This window comes from Macaca nemestrina, chromosome 2 (genome assembly GCF_043159975.1).
Source record: "Macaca nemestrina isolate mMacNem1 chromosome 2, mMacNem.hap1, whole genome shotgun sequence".
In the NCBI taxonomy this organism is placed as follows: domain Eukaryota; kingdom Metazoa; phylum Chordata; class Mammalia; order Primates; family Cercopithecidae; genus Macaca; species Macaca nemestrina.
The window spans coordinates 127,100,645-127,124,596 of record NC_092126.1 but is presented as its reverse complement, the minus strand read 5'-3'; the positions used below and the strand labels follow the sequence as shown (position 1 = coordinate 127,124,596).

At 38.7% G+C, this 23,952-nt stretch overlaps 1 protein-coding gene across 2 annotated transcripts in view; it reads right to left on the bottom strand.

The window, feature by feature from the left end:
• The window catches only part of LOC105483272 (synaptoporin), a 331,537-nt gene that overhangs the window by 35,566 nt on the left and 272,019 nt on the right, over window positions 1–23,952 (bottom strand). For both annotated transcript variants that reach the window (XM_011744053.2, XM_011744062.3), the window contains one exon: window positions 14,700–14,898. In XM_011744053.2, coding sequence (XP_011742355.1) covers window positions 14,700–14,898 — 199 coding nt within the window. The remainder of the gene's footprint in view (window positions 1–14,699; window positions 14,899–23,952) is intronic.

Here is a 23,952-nt window from a genome sequence, read left to right as displayed (position 1 = left end):
AGTTCACCGTTTTAAAATAGCAAGCTGAGTCTCTTCTGAATTGAGGCGTGGACTTAATAACATTGATGCTTACTGTGATTTTCAAAACCCTGATGTTAAACTGTAACAGTCATGATGGGTACCTCCAATATTATAGACCCAGACATTGGAGAGTGCATATTCTATATTTTGGGGGGTTCTTTGACATGTTTCTGTGTTTCCTTTAGAATATATATTTGCAGGAACCCAACAAATGTGTGTTGAGTAGATGAGCAAACTCAGACCCTATCCTTGATGAAGGCCATTAATTTCATTTTAAATACTGCCTTTAGGGGATGATAGCTGTGTTGGAAATAATCTTTGTCCTTCAGATATTTGATATCTAGTGGTGGGGGGATCAGACAAAACCACATCCAACGAAAGTGCAAGGTAGTAATGGATTTGCACAAACAATGATTTTTACACAGAGCTGGGAGGTTTAGAAGAGGGAGAAATCACATATCTTTGGGAGTAAGGACATGGGTAGTGAAGAATTACTTCATGGAACAGATAGCCTGTGAGATGGATCTTTGAAAATGAGTTGAATTTTGATAGGCTGGGAGGGAGAGGGGAGGAAGACCTTCCAGGTGGCAGGTAGCAGCTCAGTAGCTTTGCAGAACAGGAATTTTTACAGCATCTTAGGGAATGGCAAATAGTACAGTTTGGCTAAAATATGGAATACAGGGGATGATAGGAGATGGCTCTGAAGAGTATGTAAAGGCTTAGGAGGGCCTTGAATGCTGATGTGAGGAGAGAGGTTTTATTTCTATAACCCAGAGATATAATGGCATAAATACAGCTCTATTTGAAACAATGGATTGGAAGAATGGAAGACTGAAGGAGGGAGACTACTCCATAGAGAGTCTCCATGAATATACCCTAATGTCATCAATTCTTTCCTTTCCCTGGCCCCCTCACCTGCCCTGTTCCCATAAGTGTGCCAACTCTTTATGCATGAGGGTTTCACAAAGCCCAGAATCAGCCTTCTACCAGCTGTATCTTCTAATCAGGAACACAAATCCCATGTAGTTTGGTCTAGTTTTTTCAATCTTGAATCAACTATTTACAGAATGAGTGAAACAAACAAACAAACAAACAAACAAAAAGCCAACGAAAGCTGTGGAAGATGGCTTAACTGGGGGTTTGAAAGGAGCCACCAGATTTATTCAAAAGCTCCCCAAGGCCAACAGCAGGCAGGGTTGGATAGACTATTACTGCCTTTGCCACTCCCTGACCATCTGCTGGGTTGCCACATACAGAACTGCAGGCATTGGAGATACCCCAGGATGAAACTTATAAATGATTCCATTATGCTAAAAAAAAAAAAAAAATCACGTGGGATTTCCGTATGTTTGTTTTTTCTTCCATTTTTGGCCAGAGGAACTGTTCATGGTTTTGAACTTCACTTTTTGAGTCTCAGTGAGAAAGGATACTGCCAAAGCTGAGGGCATGCAGAGCCCAGCACTGGGCCTACACTTGGGTGGTTGTGCAGATTCATGCCCATCTTGGGGACTTCTCCCTGATAATTAAGGCCTGACTTCTGTGTACTTAAACACAGCTTGAATTAAATTTGTGATGTTTCCTTAGTATCTTAAGTTTCAAAGCAAATGTTTCAATGTCAGGCTCCTTAGAACAAGTTATTTTTATTTTAGGTTTTTTCTTCTGCGGGAAGAAAATTATCTTTGTAGGTGTTTTGGAGAGATCACTTCTACAATAACATAAGATTTCAGGACCGGGGGTATAGTCAGAAGTTGGAATTCAAAATTTTCACTCATATGTGTGACCTCATTAGGGATGTATTTAATGTGGAAAAAATTAGAAACTTCTGCCTTCAAAATCAGGAAGATAATCAACTTCTGGGTTTTTCTCTTAAGGAAATAATTTAAAATGTGTGTAAAGTGCAAGGCTAATGGCTTATGAGAGAGAAAAATTCAAAGCCATGTAAAATTCTAAGTCCAACAATAAGAGATTGGTGAAATAATTCATTTTATCTCAATATAATGGAATATTATGCAGTCACTACAAAGGGAAACAGTTAAATAATACTGAATATAAAAGTACTACCAGAGTTACTTCATCTTACTCTTTCTTGGTCCTATGAATAGATAAAGAAACCGTTACTAAGCATCTACTATCTGCTTAGCACCTAACAATTACACTAGACATTTGTTATTTAATCTCCATTAATAATCTTTTGATGCATAGAAGCTTATAACATTTTATAGAAGAGACAGAAATTATTTAGGTCAAGATTATTTGGCAAGTACCAGAAACCTAAATCAAAGCACTCACATGGGGAAATTCAACCACTGACATAACCGGAAAGTCTAGAATGTGCTGGCTTCAGCTGTGGCTGAATTCAGGGCCTAAATTTCTTCTTGGTAAGCTTTTCTCTCTCTCTCTCTCTCTCTCTCTCTCTCTCTCTCTCTCTCTCTCTCTCTCTCCCCTTGAGGATCTGCTTATCTCTGCTCAGCTTTATTCTTTAAATAGACTCCTTCTACATCATGGGCAATGTGGCCACTATCGACTAGACCCACATATTCCTAGCTAAGTAACTCCATAGAAATAAGAAATTCACTTAATAGAGAAATTCAAGAGGGGACTTTGATTCCTGGCTTGAGTCACTTGACCTTATAGGTATCAAGTGAGGCACCATGATTGACCATCCGCTAGGACTATATAAGTGGGAGACGGTGGTTCTCCCAAAGAAGGAACTTGTGTATTTCCTGCTACTGTGTCCCCCACCTGTCTTGTGCACAGCAGATACTCAATAAGCTGATAAAGATTCTTGGCTTTTTTCTCCACTTTCAGGTAAAAAATGAGGTGTCAATACAGCACTGTGGTGAAGAGCATGTCTCTGTATCACACTCAATGTACAGCACTATTTAAGTTACTTAACCTCTGTAAATTGGATTCAACATCTGTAAAACGGGAATAATAATAACTGCCTTAATGGTATTGCAGAATTAACCAATATAACTTCTATTTTATTTAATTCTTGGCCTGTGGAAAGTGCTCAGGAGTAAGTGGCAGCTCAATGGCATTTAACCTCACTTTTCCCAAGCCTCAACTGCATTTTTTTCTAAGTTCTTTTTTCTATGGTAATAATTTCACTTTTTTTGTCTTGCAATTTCTAGATTGTCAATAGTCTGCATTATTTTCTGCCCATAGTGGTGACTAGCCAATTGGCTAGTGAGCCAATAGGCCACAAATAAGTAACTCATTGCAATTCAAGCTTAACTGTCTATTTCTTGAGACAGCATATAAATTGATTTGATGTTTCTTAGATATTTGAGAACAACGTGGAAGAGCATTCTAAGTTGCAGATCTCAGATAGCTGGTGGAACAAAGGTGAGATCACTCCTTGGCCAATCACTCAAGTATTTTCAATAACCTTGTCCCTCATAAGGGATTCAGATCAGTTTTACCTGCAGTCTCTTTCTACCTGTTCCCAGGGCAAATTCTGAAGCATTTCTTTGCATGGATCTGTAACTTTTATTAGGGCCCTGCTAATCAGCAATGGAAATGAAGATGTCCAGCTGGGGAAAGGGCTAACTTTGTGCCAACTGTTTGAAAGTCTAATGAACTGTGAGTATTAGAGCAAGACATTCTTAAGCTGCTGAGACCCCCAGTGAAGCTAAAGCTGTGTGTGTGAGTTTGTGCTTGTTCTGGATTCAAGGAAATAAATTTAGCAACTAGTAAGGATATTTGCCATCTTGGGGGATGGGGAGGGGGAGATCTCACAGCTTTCAAAAAATGATAGGAGAGTGAAAGTCTGAGACTAGTTTCTCAGCTGGATGCCCCAACCAAATTTCCAAGTTTCATCCTGTTACACTATTGTGTTCTTTACACCCTTCCACTATTTTCAGACTTGCCAGCTGGTAAGGGATTCAAGCTCCTCTTCTCTGGAGCCTGGTTGGCTGATTTAATGGAGCAGTGCTCTCTCCCCTCTTTCCCTAAAGCATGAGATCTGAATGCCAGAGTGGCAGTGGGATAGCTGAAGAGAGGGGAACAGAGTGATGGGGAAAAGAGTGAAGCTACACGTTAGGGCTGATTGCATTTGTCTGTAATGACAGCAGCTTATGCTGAGTTTAGAGGCTTAGAGAAGAAAAAAATAATAATAAAGAACATTTGATGTAAACAGGGCAATAAGAAGCCTTCCAAGCATTTCTCAAGATGAGAAAGTCAATAGAATGTGTACCCATCCACTTGTGTTTCAGCTGATCGGTCCAATGAGATTTAATAAACACCAGTTACAGAGAAAGCACAGTATGGACATGATGGTAGATAATAATAAAGCTGATGAAAATAATGACTTGCATTAATAAGCACCTGCTGAGTGCCTGGTGTTCTAGTGGCTTTATGGGTAATAGCTCACTTACTCTGACCAACAACTTTATAAATTAGGAACCATTAGTCTCTTCATTTCATAGATGAAGACTCAGAAGTATAGAGAGGTTCTATAACCATCAGTCCAAAGTCATACAGATGGTAGATGGTGGTACTGAGATTTGGGCCCAGGCAGTCTGATTCCAGAGCCCAAATTCATAACCCCTGCCTACTAATGTCTCCCCATCACAGATTTCGCCCTCAAGGGTAATAGGAATAAAGCAGGTAGTTTGAGGCTAGGACCTAGGTTTTATTTGACTTAATGCCCCTAGTGCCTACAACAGGGTCTGGGATCCAGTGAGGCCTACACAGCCATAATCATTATTCTTGAATCTGAAAAAGAGCTTTATCTTACTATCAAAAAGGAAACACCACATGAACTTTTGTTTCATTGAAAAACGAAAAGTAAAACCCATCAGTATCTGAGGGCACACAAGGAAAAATCAATACAAGATGAATTAGCAAAAATAAATTATGGATAGTTATTCATTAAATAGGAAAATATTTTTGCTCCCCTTTTTCCCTAATCTATACCACTTTGGGAGTCTACCAAAATTACTTACGGTGGCTGTAAAAGTTAAACTAGTGCCCAAGTTGCTAAGAAATATTTAATTGGCTCAAATTCCATAATTAGATATGGAGTCAGGAGCAATATAATGCTCCTGAAGTATTCTAGAAAAACGCAAGTGTTCTTTGATGAGTAACATCTAAAACTGGACAGGGAAATGAGGTTGACAGCATTTTTCTCTCTAGGATGTCAGCTAGATAAGCAGGCAGAGCTTAGGGGAAACAGACTATGAAGCTGAAATGTTTAGATTGGGCTGAAGAGTGTGTTTGTGTGTGTGTTGGAGGTAGCTAAGAGAGGGGACACAAGAGGACAGAGGACAGTATGACAGCCAAAAGCTAGCAGTGAGGTTCCTGGACCCAGAGGAATGAACATGGTGAGAGGTACAGAGTTCCTCACAAGTAGAATTATTCAGAGAAAAATGAAGCAACGTCTAAGCTAAAGTCAAGTAGACCTGATTAGCCTCTGGGACAGGTAACCTCCAAGATGGTGCCTCACTGCAGCATCCTCTGAAAGGGAGGAATGCTGTGTCCTCACATGGCAGCACATGGATTTTGGGGGTCAGGGGCAGAATGCTATGATTTGAATTTGTCCTCTCCAAAATCCGTGTGTTGTCAATGTGATAATATTAAGAAGTAGGGCACTTAAGAGGTCATTAGACCATGAGGGCCCCTCTCTCATGAATGGGATTAAGGCCTTTTTAAAAGAGGCTTCCCACATGTTCTGCTCCATTTCTCTTCTGCCTTCCATCATGTGAGGACACAGTATTCCTTCCTTCCAGATGATGCTGCAGCAAGGCACCATCTTGGAGGCAGAGGGCAACCCTCACCAAGCAATAGAACCTGCCGGAGCCTTGATCTTGGACTTTCCAGTGTCCAGAACTGTGAGAAGATTAATTTCTGTTCTTTATAAATTACCCAGTCTCAGGTATTTTATTGTAGCAGGACAAACTTAAGACAGCGGCAGAGGGTTGAGTCAGGGGCAAAATTGTCACCTCCCTCCTCCATCCCCATAGGACAGGAGTTGAAAACCCCTGGTCTGTCTGAGAAAGGAAGCCAAGTTTTCTCTGGGTATGCCAGGCTATGGAGTAGACACATTTCACATTTCATTTTGTTTTAAATGAAAGATAAAACACATAGGAAAGACACACTGGGGCTTTGCTAAGTTTCTGCAAGATTTTGATTTTCTAACTGAATGAGGAGTTCCCTGGAATGTAAGGAAATGTGACAAATGTGGATGGGGTTGGGACAGACATGTTCCACCAGCCCCCCAAAGGTACAGACTCCAGCAAAGGATGAGAAGAGTTGTGGGCTCTGGAAGAATCATGAGTTCTTTAAGCAGCTCACTGCCTTTATTAAGACTACAGAACTACAGCTCATCTTTTCATTAAAGTAGCTAATTCGAGAAATGTGGTACCAAATACAGTGGGAATGAACCTTCATTTAAATTGTAATTAATAATTCACTAATCGTTAAAAAGCTGAAAAAGAGCTGAGGATGTGAGATTCGATAAAATATCTAGAGAGTACACCGGGAAAATTTTGAATGGATTAATGTATTTGCCTTCATCTGTGCTGTCAATGCTGAGGGAAATGTATTTGATACAAAATTTAGAGTGGTTTAGATTATGAGTTCATTTAAGGTGAAGTCCATATGTTTTCACATGATCAACATTTCTGATTTCAGAGAGTGAGGAGGTGAGACACACACACACACACCGGCCGGGCACGGTGGCTCACACCTGCAATCCCAGCACTTTGGGAGGCCGAGGCAGGCGAATCACAAGGTCAGGAGTTCGAGACCAGCCTGGCCAACAAGGTGAAACCCCATCTCTACTAAAAATACAAAAATTAGCTGGGCATGGTGGTGTGCGCCTATAATCCCAGCTACTGGGGAGGCTGAGGCAGAAGAATGGCTTTAATCCAGGAGGCGGAGGTTGCAGTGAGCTGAGATCGTGCCACTGCACTCCAGGCTGGGTGACAGAGCAAGACTGCATCTCAAAAAAAAAAAAAAAAAAAAAAAAGACAGATTCCCACCCCCATCCACGACAAATCAGTGTCAGATTCTGATAGCTGTGTCTATGACTAACAATATACTCATACACTTTTGGGGCTTCAAATGATACTATGTTTATCATCAAATACACTGTTCCTGGGGCAGAACTTCAAAAACAAGGTCCTTCATTTACCTTGCTCACCAACCTCAAGATGCTCTCGAGTTGTCTTTACGGCAAGTCCACAGCACAGAGACCTGAAGAGGGTGTGCCCTCACTTCTAGGCAAGATTATACACCTCCTCCTCTAGGTTACCAAAGCCCGTCTACATACCCCTAGCAAGCCATTTGTAGGAGAGTTACAATGATTTAATGATTCAATAATGTTCCTCAGCAGACTAAATGCTTTTAATTCTCCCATAAATACACGTTGCTTAGCCTGTTGAAGATACTTATTACCTATTAAAATAAAATAGACATGAAATGGAACTGACATAAAGAGGAGAGAGGACAATGGGGAGAGAAATGAGGAGAGAAGAGGAAAGGAGAAGATAGAGGGGAATTGGGGAGAGGGAGAGAGCGAAGGGGAGAAGAGAGAGCGCTTTCTCAGCATTTTCTGTATAGCTCAGAGACTGCAAAATCTGATTTCTGTATCTAATTATACCCAAACAAAGGTGTAGCTGATAGGAAAGAGCATTTGATTATTTGAGCATCCAGCTCTGTATCTGTCTCTCTTGTTTTCTTCCCTTAGTGTTGGCCCCAGCCTATAGTTCAAAATGAGAAACCTTATTTTGTTTGGGGAAATTAGAAGTCTACCTCCCAGTCATCTAATGGAGTGGGATTCAAGAAACACAAAGGTTAATTTGATGGTTCAACCCAGCAATTGTGATCTTAGAAGTAGTCCTGAGTTAAGCTCTATCCTTGGGGACTTGGGGATAAGAAGGTACTTGGGATAGAAAGACTGGAGGAAGATAGAGCTGTGAGAGCAGCAGTCAATCAAAGGAAGGCGTCTGCAATTTTCCTTTGTGGGACTAAGGGACTACCCAGTAATGGGCAGGAGAATAATTGAAATTAATGATAATAATAGTGCTACAATCAGATACCATTAATTTATCATTTACTGTGTGCATTTCCCTGTGTAAAGTGCTTTTCAGGCATTAACTCTTCCTTTCCCTACTGCACTCACGTGATGTGTGCATTATTATTGACACCATTCTACATGTGAAGTAACAGCTTCCACCTGTTAAATAATATTTCACACAAGAAGATTGCAATTCAGCACCCCATAAATTAGCCACTACCCTGAAGATCACTGGACTAACAGTTCATGCCCTTGCTCTGCTATTAACTTCTTCCCTGACAACAGCAAGGTTTCTAACATCCCAGGGACTTATTTTCCAATGTCTAGCGCTCACTAAAGAGGAATTAAATTGAATCTGCAGAATAGGGCTAATTCTCATTGCACTACTTCTCTCCCAGGATTGTTTTGAGGCTAGATGGGGAAATATGAAAATATGCGGAAGGCATTGGGCATGAAACAAATGTGAGCCATGATACCACTGTGTGCTTGCCATTGGTAAACACTCCTGGTCCCATAAACTGCCTTGGGTCAACCTGGTCTCCTTTATGGGAGGAGAGTTTGAATAACATAGCCTCTTTCTTTTACACAAAATCTTAAAGATTCTTTAAGATTCTTCCTAATTCCCAGAGAAGTTACTTTAAGCCAAAACTCTTGCAATACATATTCACTGAAACATGAGATGGTATTTATTAATATGCTCATTCTTAGAGCATTCAAGCATTCTGTCAGCCTTGTAAGATAAGTTGCTTTTAAAAATCTACTTTACATTAATATGGAAGGAAACTAAATCCTCATTATTTGACTTGAGATCTGAAAATGGCTCAGAACATCCTGTCACAGTAACCTAGGCAGGAGATTGGCTTTAAAACTAGACTCTAAGGAACATGAAAAAATGATATAACCTGATATGACATTTCAATTTCACAATCATGCGCCATTCGCATGGCCATTTCTGCTTTCTGAGAACTGATATTTATTTATCTGTACAAGAAGACATTTACTGTAGTGACATACAGTAGCTGGCTGATTTCTTTGGCCCAATTTTCTCACTATTAAATCATTCAGCATCATTAACAATTGTGTTACTTCTAAAGGCATTCAGATTCTCATTTTTACTTAAAGGTGGGCAATCTTGTCATATATATTCAGTAGAAAAAAAAATTTTCAGTAGCTATTGATAAGCGTGGCTCCAGTCTGCCTGAAACTGCTCACAACTGCTTGGAAATGCATAGGAACAAATCCTGGTAATCTGTGATTCACAATACACATTTATCCTGGCCATTTTAAAGTTTGTTTTCCCTCATTGGCATCTTCTATTTGCAAGTCAGATAAATGGCACTCACAAGCAGAACCCTCTAGTAGTTCTAGTACAACAGATGCATGGCTGTCATTCCATAACTCCAGATGGATTCTGGAGGCAAATAAAATAAAATCCTCCATGACAGTCAAATGAACAAAAGAGCCTAGGGATTATGAGATTGATTTCTTTGCTTCTAGAGTAAAACAATACCAATTTGTCTTACCCATCTCCACCCCTCTAACTTCTATAGCACATTGGCTATCAGGATCTTGGGCCTCTTGCATGGTGGTTATGAATTGTGCTCTGGATTTGGGCCCACACTCTGAACCTTCTGCCTATAAGTGATGCAACCAGGGAGAGTTGGTAACTGCTCTAAGCTTCCCTTCTCTCATCTATAAATATGAATAATAATATAAACTAGGGTTGTCTTGAGTATTAGCTCAACACAACACACAGTAGAAACCCAATCAATATCGGTTGATGTTATAGTTATTATCGTCCTTGTCACTTCCCTACAACATTAATTTTATTTGTGCAGGATGTATAATGTCATGTCCCAGAGGACTATAAATTGAGATGAAAATGTGTTAATTTTTTGGATGTGAACTACCTTGGAAGGGTATTTGATTTCTTAAACTGCTTGAATTAGTTTATGTTCACCTACTACAGCAATTTTGTAGTTTCATGTTCAAAGTTTGACTTGAAGAATCACAAATGACATAATTTTTTTTAAAAGTGTGTGTTTGGTTAGAAACAAAACAACAACAAAAAATAGATGGTAACCAAAATAAAGTTGCCCAAATAATGATCAGTAGTTGATATGGTTAGGCTTTGTGTCCCCACCCAAATCTCATCTAGAATTGTAATCCCCAGGTGTTGAGGGAGAGACCTGGTGGGAGGTGATTGGATCATGGGGGTGGTTCCCTCCATGCTGTTCTCATGACAGTGAGTGAGTTCTCATGAAATCTGATAGTTTTATAAGTGTTTGGTAGTTCCTCTCTTGCTCACTTCTTCTCTCTGCGGCCACCCTATGAAGAGGTGCCTTCCACCATGATTGTAAATTTCCCGAGGCCTCTCTCGCCATACAGAACTGTGAGTTAATTAAACCTCTTTTCTTTAGAAATTACCTAGTCTCAGGCCGTTCTTTATAGCAGTGTGAGAATGGACTAATACAGTAGCCATCTTTGTGAATAAAGAGGATGGGTTTTAAACAAGGAAAACTATTGTGAACATCTGAACAAATGCTTTTCTAGTATTTGAAAGTTTTCTTAAGTATGCACCACCGTCTTGAGACCTTGCTCACACTGTGAATTTGCTTAAACCTGCTCTTCACAAATGGTGTCATAGCACCTCTTACTTCCCCAATCACAGCTTCATCATGGTAGGATTTTAATCGATGTGGTTTACTCTTTGCAGCTACAATGGCATCCTGCTGATCTACGGGCAATCTGCCTCTGTGACTCCTATGATTCAGGCTCATTTTTAAATTAACTTTTATCTGCTAAGTAATGAGCACTTTGGCTTTTTAATATCACAGAAGTTTCATCTAGGAGACTTTTCTTTTTTGATTACTAGAATTATCTCTCTCTGTTCCTTCCTCCCACGACATAATGAAACAAAACCTACCATTGTATTACACAATTCAGGATTTCATCATATCTCGCTTAACGGGAAAGACTGTTTACAAAGAGATAAAGCAGCACGCCTTTACAAGATGATTCTATATGAGTAGAATGTGGTTTTATATAATAAAATAGTTTTTTTCCCCCACTTTATGTGTGGATTAGCTGTATTAACTTCTTCTGTTTAGAAGTCAGGATATTTCCTCAGACTTAAAAATTCTGTGAGTGTGTTAATATGGGATCCAGAAATAAACATGCATGTTGGATTTATGCTATATGCATGGCAATCTCTTAGGTATGTCCATTTGTACATCGTGGTGGGGATAAGCCCAAGTTTGGTGACTCTGTTAAAGACATTTTGTTTTGTTTTGTTTTGTTTTTGAGATGGAATCTGGCTCTGTTGCCCAGGCTGGAGTGCAGTGGTGCCAACTCGGCTCACTGCAAGCTCTGCCTCTCAGGTTCACGCCATTCTCCTGCCTTAGCCTCCTGAGTAGCTGGGACTACAGGCACCCGCCACCTAGCCCAGCTAATTTTTTTGTATTTTTTAGTGGAGATGGGGTTTCACTGTTTTAGCCAGGATGGTCTCGATCTCCTGACCTCGTGATCCGCCTGTCTCGGCCTCCCAAAGTGCTGGGATTACAGGCTTTGAAATCATTAAGACTATTAACTCAAATTTGAGATAGAAAAAATAAAAATAAAAATAAAAAAACACTTGCCCAAAATTTCAAATTCGGTTTCGTTACTCTTTTTTTAAGTTAACATATTAAAGTGTTGCACATCTGAACATTTTCTAGTCCCTTCAAACTTAACAAATTTCTAAAAACAGAGAATTCTCCCAGTTATCCTTCAAAATTTATTATTTTAAGGTTCAGATCTCTACAATAGAGATTTGTGAAATTTATTTTACTCACATACTCCCCAAAATAATGTAAAAAACTATGTCCCTAGTTGTATAAAGTTGGCATCTAATTTTGTTTTTATTGAAAGTTCAAATAGCTGCAAAGAAAGTAATTTCTGGCATATTGAATGTATTAGGCTGGGAGTGGTGGCTCACGCCTGTAATCCCAGCATTTTGGGAGGCCGAGGCTGGTAGATTGCTTGAATCCAGGAGTTTGAGACCAGCCTGGGCAACATGGCAAAATCTTGTCTGTACCAAAAAATACAAAAAATTAGTTGAGTGTGGTGGTGTGTGCCTATAGTCCCTGCTACTTGGGAGCTTGGGAGGCTGAGGTGGGAGGATTAATTGAGCCCAGGAGGTGAAGGTTGAAGTGAGCCGAGATTGTTCCCCTACACACCAGCCTGGGTGACAGTAAGATCCTGTCTCAAAAAAAAAAAAAAGAAAAAAAAATTGATATTTAAAGTAAAATTATTGTATCAATTTTTAAATGTATCCAATGGAACAGTTACTTGATATTCTGTTATAATTAACAGATATTCTCTTATAATTAACAAGTTATTTAACAGGTGGAAATTTTATATCTTCCTTTTGTTCTCTTTGAATTTGTATTTTTATTATACTTCCCTCACAGAATTATAGGATGATATAATTTTTTTTCTGGAAAGCATATTATTAATTACCCTATTTTTTTTTTGGCCACAAAAATATATATACAGATTTAAGTTAACTGTTTAATTACTTGTGATCCTAAGACTTTAAGTATTAAATTTCTTTTGGGTTGAGTGATCATTACAAGTATTATTAATGCATAATTTTCCAAAACAACAAAAATATATTATAAATTTAATATGTAATTATTAAATTTAAAAAGTAGCCAGGTACAGTGGCTTATGCCTGTAATCTCAGCACTTTGGGAGGCCGAGGCAGGAAGATAACTTGAGTCCAGGAATTTGAGACCCTATGTCTGCAAAAAATATGATGAAAGCTTGTCTCTGCAAAAAATACAAAAATTAGCTGGGTGTGGTGGCATGCACCTGTTGTCCCAGCTACTTGGGAGACTGAGGTGGGAGGATCATCTGAGCCTGGGAGGTGGAGTGAACTGTGATTATGCCACTGCACGCCAGCCTGGGTGGTGGCATGAGACTCTGCCTCAATAAAATAAAATAATAAGTAAAAATTTTATTGAAAATTTACAATTCTTAGATGAACAGGCTGTTTTAGTACATTTCGTATGGCTATAACAGAGTACCTGAGACTGGGTAATTTATAAAGAAAAGAGGTTTATTTAGCACATAGTCTACAGGCTGGGAAGTTCAAGATTGGAAAGCCATGTCTGGTGGCTTGTGGTGAGGGCCTTGTGCTGTGTCAAAACATGGCAGATAAATGAAAGGGGAACTGGGTATGTGGGAAAAGGGATAGAAGACAAAAGAGGCGGACTCAATTCATAACAACCTGCTCTCACAAGAACTAATACAGTCTTATGAGAACTAATGCAGTCTCTCAAGAAAGACATTAACTCATCTAAGTCATCTAACCGGCTTTAAAAAGCACTGCCTCCTAACACTGCCACATTGAAGACCAAGCTTCAACATGAGTTTTGGTGGGGGATAAACCATATTCAAGCCTTAGCAGTTAATATGTAATTTTTTTGACAAATATTATTTATTTACAGAATAGTACATGATTCAGCATAAATTTCGTTTCCATTTTTCCTTTTTTAGATGTAAATGCTGAGAAAGCTTGCTTGCATAAATGAGAACAAATGGAGTTTTGTTACAGCAATACGATTTATTACTTTCTTTTTGAGTTATATGTCCCACATCACATAGTAACCTGTCACCAAAAATTATTTTTTAATTATCAATCAACTGATGAGCGTACTAGAATTTTTAATTGTATTGAAAGCCAAAAAATAGTAAACCTCCTTATATCCAAAAAAGTGTATTAGTCAGGCATCAGAATCACTCACCTTTGTCAACACCAACACCAATATTTCAATGGTCCCCTTTTCAGTGTCCCAAATGTTTTATATTCTGTAAATGTACTGTGTAGTAAGACTTGAGTTGGTAAATAAGCATACTTTTCTTTTGTAAAATGGAGTAGTTGATTAAGAAAGACAACAGCAAAATCTTTTTTGATACAGGACATTCTAAGGAAGATAGAGTTTGGGCAAATGCACACGTAAAGGGTGAAATTTAAAATTTATTTCCTTAAAATTATCCAGCCTAGGTACCCTCTTAAGGTTTTGTGTCCCCCTAGGTGTATGTGTGTTTGTGTTTATGTTTAGAAATGCTGGGCCATATTGATTTCACTTATATGACCATTGTATAAGTCAACAGAAAGTGAGGTTTAGGGTAAGGAATTGGTAGGAAAAAGACATAGATAGATAGATATACAGAGATGAAGAACTCCATTTTCAAACTAAACAATTATTAATATATGCCTATTCTATATACTAAGGGAACAACATATTTCAAATGAGCACAGGTCACACTGTCTAAATAATCAGAAAAATGGTTGACTAACTCCATAATGCTGGAATTATAAATAAATCTACAGCAAGCTTCACTGCTCTTTCCTTGATCTCATGAGATTTCTAATCATTTATCTCAGAGGGGTTTCTAGCAAGTCAGGTGATACTTTCCCAGCCCAGGAGCACAAGAGATTGACAGACATCATGTCTTTGTTGTAGCTTCAAGAGATTTGGATAAAAAAGAATATGATTTCCTTTCAAACACCTACCCCAAGGGCTCAGGTAACTCCAAAGTCCTGCAAGCATTAGTAAAAAAAATTAGAAGGAACAGAAAAAGTTATTTGAAAAAGAAAACCACTTACAATGAGTGGGCCCCGGTTGTTTTCCCGGTATTTGTTCTGGAAGAAAATGTAAACGACAGTGGCGGCCAAAGAGTAGAGGAAGGCGAAGACAGCGACAGTGACGAAGAACTCTGCTGAAGACGAGGAGTCACCAATCAATGCCAGCTTCTGCCGTTCCTTTCCCTCGCAGGTGGGCACCTCAAACGTCACCTGGTGCAACCTAAATTGCCAGATTTAAGGAGACATTCTTTAAATGCAATGAAGATGAAAATAGGTGACTTGTGTCTACATCTTCTAAAGCAAAATGGGATGTGATCTGGGAGTTTTAGTGCGTGCCTATGTAACATATTCATTAAGAAATTTACAGGCATTATAGCTAGAAATGTGGAAATCAATATTGCAGCTAATCATCATTTAACCTTAGGTAGAGGGGAGGAGGGAAGAGGAAAGGGAACCTGAAATCGTGATAAATTAGACTACGGCATCCCCCTGCTGAAATTCTTCAGTGCTTCCTCTCTTTAACAGGGCTCACTAGGCCTTACCTTGGTGCCCCTAACTGTATCTCCAGCCTCCACCCCTGCTGCTCTGTCCTCTATCACCCTGTTTCAACTACATTGGCCTGCTTTCTGTTTCTCAGTTATGACAAACATGGTCCTGTCTCCAGGTCTTGTTGTTGACTGTTCTCTTTTCTTAAATCACTCTGCCCCCTGACATTTCCCATGGCTGCCTCCTTGGCATTCAGGCATCAGCTCAACATCTCCTGAGAGATGAGAGCCTTTTCCTGCCATTAATCAAAAGGAGCTCCTTTCCTTTAGGCATTTTCTATTACATCACTCTATTTAATGTCATTCATAGCACTCACTGCCAGATAAAGCTGTCTTGGTAATGAATTTGATTACCTTTTTTTTTTTTTTTTTTTTCAGTCTCCACTGCCCACGCAACTGTGAATATCATTTCTCCATGATAGTGGGAATCTTGGTTTTCTTTTTCTCTGTGATCCCAAACACCTGACATTTTTAAGGCACTGAGCAAATAGCAGTTGGATAAATGATTGCACATTCTTGATTCTGTAAGATGGCTGATAGATCGTAATTTGATTGAACTTTTGTAACTTCTATTTTAGTGAGTAAACTCTATCAGGATAGCGTGCAGGCTCAATAAATTACTGGATACAGACAAAATAAGATGCTTTGGGCAATAGTTTCAGCTCAGTAAATAACACCTAAGGAAGACGTGTTATAGCCAATATAATAGCTCAGGGTGTGAACTGGAACTAAGTTGTGAACTGTAATTTAACATAGAGGCCAAAATTTTTATTCAGAAATGATAATTAGGGAGACACTTGCAAAAAGATATGACTGAGGCTTATTTATAACAATAAAGTGCCACTTGGAAAATTAACTATAAAAGTAACAGTGATGATAAAGCCAATCACGAACCTCATAATTCCAACTTATGCTTAGGAAGTATTTTTCTTACTAAACAAAACTCAATCCCTTTAAAATGGATTTGGTAGAAGTCCTAGCCAGAGCACTCAGGCAAGTGAAAAAAATAAAACGCATCCAAATAGGAAAAGAAGTCAAACTGTCTCTCTTCACTGATGATACAATTTTCTGTCTAGAAAATTCTAAATAATCTACCAAAAGCCTACTAAAACTGATAAATGATTTTAGTAAGTTTTTGATATAAAATCAGTGTACAAAAATCAGTAGCATTTCTATACACCAATAATGTCCAGACTGAGAGTCAAATCAAGAGCACAATCTCATTTACAATAGTCACAAAGAAAATAAAATGCCTAGGAATACAGCTAAATAAGGAGGTGAAAGATCCCTACAAGGAGAAGTATAAAACTCTGCTGAAAGAAATCAGAGATGACACAAATAAATGGAAATACTTTCCATGTTCATGGATTGGAAGAATCAGTATCACTAAAATAGCCCTATTGCCCAGAGCAACTTACAGATTAAATTCTATTCCTACCAAACTACCAATGTCATTCTTCACAGAATTAAACAAAACAAAACAAAACAAACAAAACAAAAAAACCACTATTCTAAAATTCACATGGGACCCAAAAAAAGAGCCTGAATAGCCAAAACAGTCTTAAGCAAAAGGAACAAAGCTGGAGACATCACAATACCCAACTTAAAACTATACCACAAGGCTAGAGCAACCACAACAGCATGGTACTAGTACAAAACAGACACATAGACCAATGGAACAGAATAAAAAACTCAGAAATAAAACCACACATTTAAAACTATCTGATCTTTGACAAGGTTGACAAAAACAAGCAATGGAAAAAGGACTCCCTACTCAGTACATGGTGCTGGGATAAATGGTTAGCTATGTGAAGAAGAATGAATGAAACCGGACTCTTACCTTTCACCATATAAAAAAATTAACTCAAGATGGATTACAGATTTAAATGTAAGACTTCAAACTATAAAAATCCTGGAAGAAAACCTAGGAAATACCCTTCTCAACATTGGTCTTGGCAAATAATTTTTGGCTAAGTCCCCAAAAGCAAATGCTACAAAAACAAAAATTGGTAAGTGGGACCTAATTAAACTGAAGAGTTTCTGCACAGGAAAAGAAATCATGAAAAGACCTACAGGACCGGAGAAAATATTCACAAATTACGCATCTCACAAAGGCCCAATATCCATAACCTATAAAGAACTTAAACAAATCAACAAGAAAGAAATGAACAGCCCCCATTAAAAATGAGCAAAAGACATAGACATTTCTCAAAAAAAGACATAGGACTGGGCGTGGTGGCTCATGCCTGTAATCCAAACACTTTGGGAAGCCGAGGTGGGGTGGATCACCTGAGGTTGGGAGATCGAGACCAGACTGACCAACATGGAGAAACCCCATCTTTACTAAAAATATAAAATTAGGCGGGCGTGGTGGCGCATGCCTGTAATCCCAGCTACTCGGGAGGCTGAGGCAGGAGAATCGGTTGAACCCGGGAGGCGGAGGTTGCCGTGAGCCGAGATCGCGCCATCGCACTCCAGCCTGCGCAACAAGAGTGAAACTCCGTCTCAAAAAAACAAAACAAACAAACAAACAAAAAAGACATAGAAGTGGCCCAAAAAACATTAAAAAATACTCATCTTCACTAATCATCAGAGACATGCAAATCAAAACCATGATGAGATAACATCTCACACCAGTCAGGATGACTATTCTTAAAAAGTCAAAACCAACAGATGCTGACAAGACTGCAGAGAAAAAGGAACACTTATGCACTTAGCCACCATGGAGAGCACTTTGGAGATTTCTCAAAGAACTTAAAACAGAGCTACTATTTGACCCAGCAATCCCGTTACTGGGTATATACCCAAAGGAAAATAGATCATTATACCAAAAAGACCCATGCACTTGCATGTTCATGGCCATGCTACTTACAATAGCACAGACATAGAATCAACTTAGGTGCCCATCAATGGTTGATTACATAAAGAAAATGTGGTACATATACGCCACGGAATACTATGTAGCTGTAAAAAAAGAATGAAATTACGTCATTTACAGTATCATGAATGGAGTTGGAGGCCATAATCCTAAGCAAACTAAGGCAGGGACAGAAAACTAAATATGCATGTTCTTGCTTATCAGTAGGAGCTAAACATGAAGCACACACGGACATAAACATAGGAACAATAGACACTGCAGAGTACTAGAGTGGGGAGGGAAGAGGACATGGGTTGAAAAGCTACCTATTGGGTACTATGCTCACTGCCTGGGTGCAATATTCCCAAGTAACACACCTGCACATGTACCCCCATATCTAAAATAAAAGTTGACATAGAAAAGAAAAAAAAAACCAACAGATTCGTTGTGCACATCATCTTCCAATTAAGATAATAATGATAATAACATAATAATAGCTATTAACATATTGGGGCATTTCTTATGGGCCAGAAACTAAGGCTTAGAAAGATTAAGTAATTTGTTCTAAGCCACATAGTTAGTAAATGTCAGTCCAGGGGTTTAAATCTGCATCAAACTCCGGAGCCTGATTTTTAAACTTCTACATTGACTTGTTTATGTTAAATAATGAAGACATTAACTAGGATATATTTATTTTTAAAGTGAAGCTTATGGACCTCTGACATTAGAATTACTAGGGACTATGTTAAAAATGTATATTCCTGGGCCCCATCTCAGATCTACTGAATTGAAAGCTCTAGGGGTATGCCTAGCTCACAGCTAAAGCAGGAAAATCCAGTCCCCTTCAGTTCCTTATTTCTCAAGTCCATTTGTTTTTGCTTGTACTGTATATTGCACTTTCCCACAAAAATCCTTTTTCTGTTTTTTTTTTTTCTTTCTTTCTTTCTTTTTTTTTTTTTTGAGACGGAGTCTCGCTTTGTCGCCCAGGCTGGAGTGCATTGGCGTGATCTCGGCTCACTGGAAGCTCCGCCTCCCGGGTTCACGCCATTCTCCTACCTCAGCCTCCAAGTAGCTGGGACTACAGGAGAACACCACCTCGCCCGGCTAGTTTTTTGTATTTTTGGTAGAGACGGGGTTTCACTGTGTTAGCCAGGATGGTCTCGATCTCCTGACCTCGTGATCCGCCCCCCTCGGCCTCCCAAAGTGCTGGGATTACAGACGTGAGCCACCGCGCCCGGCTTTCTTAACAAACATAAATGTGTACAGCTCCAACAAAATTCAGGACAACAGAAGCATTCATTGTGGTTATATTGTAGAGCCCCTTTCCTACCCTTGCCAGTGATATTGGAATATTCTTCAATAGTTTTGCCTGTAGAAATACTGAAAAATGAAATGGATTTAAAAGGTAATCATGTCAATCATTCTGATGCAGGTGATTTTCAGATAATACACACTTTTTCTCATTATTTAAAAAAATGTGGCATTGACTTAATACACTTTCAACGACTTTATAGTTCACATAATAGCTAGATGCGGCCGGGTGCCCCGGCTCACGCCTGTAATCACAGCACTTTGGGAGGCCAAGGCAGGCAGACTGCTTGAGGTCAGGAGTTTGAGACCAGCCTGACTGACATGGTGAAACCTCATGTCTACTAAAAATACAAAACTTAGCCAGACGTGGTGGCAGGCACCTGTAATCCCAGCTGCTCGGGAGACTGAGGCAGGAGAATCACTTGAACCTGGGAGGCAGAGGTTTCAGTGAGCCGAGACCGGGCCATTGCACTCCAGTCTGGTCAACAAGAGCCAAACTCCGTCTCAAAATAAATAAATAAATAAATAAATAAATAAATAAATAAATAAATAGAGGCTGGGGCTAGAGCGGGGAATAAAGAAGAGCTGGAATGGTGCCTGTCCATGTTGAACTTAAAGTTTAGAGAGAAAAGACGGGTTTTCTGAGAAGAACCTGAGGCTAGTCTGGGGGTGGAGTAGCCAAAGTAAGATTCCCTATGGAAATGACTTTTAGGCTGGAGCTTTAAAGATAATAGGAATTACCCAGATCAAAAGTTAAGAAAGAAAGCACAATGAGATACTACTTCACATCCACTAGGGTGACTATAAAAAGAAAGATTATAAGATTGGAATTAAAAGTGTTAGTAAGGATGTAGAGAAATGGGAACTTTCATATGTTGCTGGGGAGAAGGTAAAATGCTGCGGTCACTTTGGAAAACAGTCTGGCAGTTCTTCAGGTAGTTAAATATAGAGTTATAATATGACCCCATTCCAGCAATTCTACTCCTAGATACATACCCAAGAGAAATGATAACATTTGTCAATACAAAATCTTGTACAAGAGTGTTCATAGCAGCATTATTCATAATAGCCAAACAGGAGAAACAACTGAAATGTCTATTAACTGATGAATGAATAAATAAGATGTAGTTTATTCATATAACAGAATATTATTTGTTAATAAAAATAAAGTACTGATACATGTTACAACATGGATAAGTCTTGAAAACATTATGCTCAGTGAAAGAAGCTAGTCACAAAAGACCACATATTCTATGATTCCATTTCTATAAAATGTTTAGAATAGGTAAATCTATGGAGACAAAAAGCAGGTTAGTGTTTGCTTAGGACTGGGTGGAGGATGGGAGAATTGTACAGTTTAAATGGGCAAATTGTATGGTATGTGAATGATGTCCCAATGAAGCTTAGAAAAGACGAAAGAACATGTACCAAGCTCCTGCATCGGCAAAGGGTGTAACACATGGGGGAATACAATGTGGCTTGGGAAACTGGAAGAGGGTGGGAAAGGGAATGGTGGTGCAGGATGGGGTGGAAAAGTAGCTGGGGGCCCCCATTGTGGAGCCTTGTTGGCCAGGTGGCCAAATTATAGATTTTGGCCTTAATCTTCAGACAAAGATTAGAAAGATCTTCTTAGAATAAACAGTATGCAGAACAAAAAAAAAGTCACCTGTTGCAATTATCTGCACCTGATGCTTTCCAGGTGCCAGGCTGCACCCAGGATCAGCATGTCTCCAATGCACCTATTCCTTCAGCTGACATGCACAAACTAGGTCTGCAATCGTTGTGTGTGGTGGGGACAGTAGGGAGGGAGAGAATAAAATATTTTTTAAAATATGCAGTCAGCCGAATAGCAATATTTTGCCTATTGCTGACTTATCATGTTGACTTAAAGAAATTATTAATTGTGCTTATCTTAATAAGGCAAAAAAATTACTAAAAGATCTTATTAATACTGATGATGTAAAGCTGGATATTTAGCCTACCAGCCATACTGGGATAAAAAAAATATATATATGTGTATGTATCTATATATAGATACACACACACTTATGTGTATATATATACACACATGTATGTATATATATGTGTGTATCTATATATAGAGATATATACACATATGTATATACACATATATATAAAACTGTTGCTTAAAAGAGCTTATATATAAGAACTTTATAAGTTCTTATAAGCAAAAGGCATATATATGTATAAATACGTATATATTTATTTATATATTATATATAAGTTCTTTTAAGCAACAATTACATATATGTATAAATACATATATTTTGTATTTTGGGGGAAACTGTATAGTCAGCATGTGTTTTGTAGCTGTAATAACTTTGGAAGCAAATATTCATTCAGAATCTAAACAAGGAAAAAATTTTCTAAACAGAGCATGTCATTCAACAGAATATGGATGCTGACGGGGCCACCTCTGATCTTGTGAGGAACTAGTCAGGGAGCAATTGCTGAAGCTGCAAAAGGTACCAAATTCAATTTGTTAATTTCAAATGTAAAATTCTCTTCTTGGCTTGCCCGACCCAATCAAGAGGTAATTGAATTTCACTGGGTTTTGCTGCATTGTGTCTATCAATGAAAGGCCTCCATTTTAGAGTGGTTTCTTAAAGAAAAAATTGTACCAATGTTTAAATGGAGTCATTTAAAACATTTCACTGATTTTTCAATTAAGTTAAACAAACTACTGAGTTGCCATAGTTTTTAGTTATGCTTGTAGGGCCTGGAGTAATATTAAATGCAACTATCCGGGGACTGATGTAAGACAAGTGGCATTGCTTTATTGATAGAAATATTTGTAATAACAACCACCAACATTTTTCAACCTAGGCATTGTGCTAGGTTCTTTACCTACTTGTATCTAATTTAATTCTCATAACAACTCTCTTCAGTGGGTATGATTGCTATTACCATTTTACAGAAGAGGAAACTGAGGCTTGGAAAGGATAATGACCTTGCCTGAGGTCATGTGGCTAGAAGACAGCAGAGATAAGTCAGGAATGTAAGCAGTGTAGAAGGAGCCTACACTGGCAAGTACTGCACATATCTGCCTCTCTGCTTTAAAAATTACAGCATCCTTAGATTTCCAGCTGAATATTTGTAAGCAAATGACCCAAGCCAGCTTTCCCGTGCCATCTCATCTAATGGTAGACTGATAGTCTATATACTGAATAAGATTCTAAACCAATGGTCATTCTGCTACCACCTTGAAGGATGTGAATTTGGCATTGTACAAGGTACCCAGCAGTGATAGAGTTGAATCCCTATGAAATGACCGACAGAAAGCCATGAAAAACTTGCTAATTTCCAAATCTTGTCCTGGGTTATTCTAACATTTGCCTCAGAAACAAGTAAAGGGTAAATGAACCTGACTATATCATGTTGTGAAATTGTGATAACTGTGGTCTGATTTTTTAATAGAAAGTGAGACATTAGGTAAAACAAAGCACAGATTCATCTTTAGGTAGCACCACACTATTATGGTCATCTGATAATAAGACCTTTGAAATTATTGACAAAACCGTTCACCAGGTGTGGAAGAAAACAGGACTAACGCTCCCACCAGTATATTTGGCGGTGGTTCAATGCAAGACAGAAATGACATGTCCCAAGGGCAGTGATCCAGCCCAGGAGCAAATGTGGGAAGGATTAAGGTGTTGGGGAGCAGGCTGCTGTCATTGAATTTCTGATAGCTGGAATTCAAGATCAGAGGGCAATTGGCAAATTGTAGTGCTGAGTATGTTTTCTCTTTACCTGATTATTTTTCATAGGCCCTGTTTCAATTTTGTTTACCAGTCGACAGGAAGTTTAATCCTTTTGCTCCATTTTTATCCATCTCTTCCCAATATGAACTATTGGCACTTATCTGATTTTAGATTGCCTTGTCTTTAGCCAGCCATATGTGTGTGTATATGTGTAATAAGTGTGTTTGTGTGTGCATTTACAGATACACACATACACTCTTACTCAGCGTACATGATTCACAACATAAATCACTACAAAATCCTGAGAATTTACATAGCACTGTCACACACTGCATCTCATTTTTCTCCCAGGTAACCCCCCCAACACACATTATGCAGATAGGGAAGCTGGAGCTCAGCTATCTCAAAAGAATCACTATAGATCACCTGTTGGCACAGAGTAGAGGAAAACTTAGCACTCAGACTTTCTGATACCAGATCTTAGTTGTTTTACTTATGACCCAAATTTCATTTCCACATTTTCCAAGCCACTGACTTCTCCATTATGCTCAAGTTTTTCATTAATTCAGTAGAGATTTATTGAACTTCATGTGCCAGCCATTAGAAACGGATGGGGAGACAATGAACTATGGGGAATGAGTGTGCAGATTATCTGGAAGGTTGAAAAAGATAAATCCTTCTCTGTTACTTCCACTGGTTTTCTTACTGTACCCGAAGCATGGTATTTGGTGATGCTATTTAGAATGATGATGGTGATTTCACTTCTACTGCTGGATGCCAATCAATGATTGACATTCATTGAGCATATACTAGGCCAGGCACCATGCCAAATGTTTTCA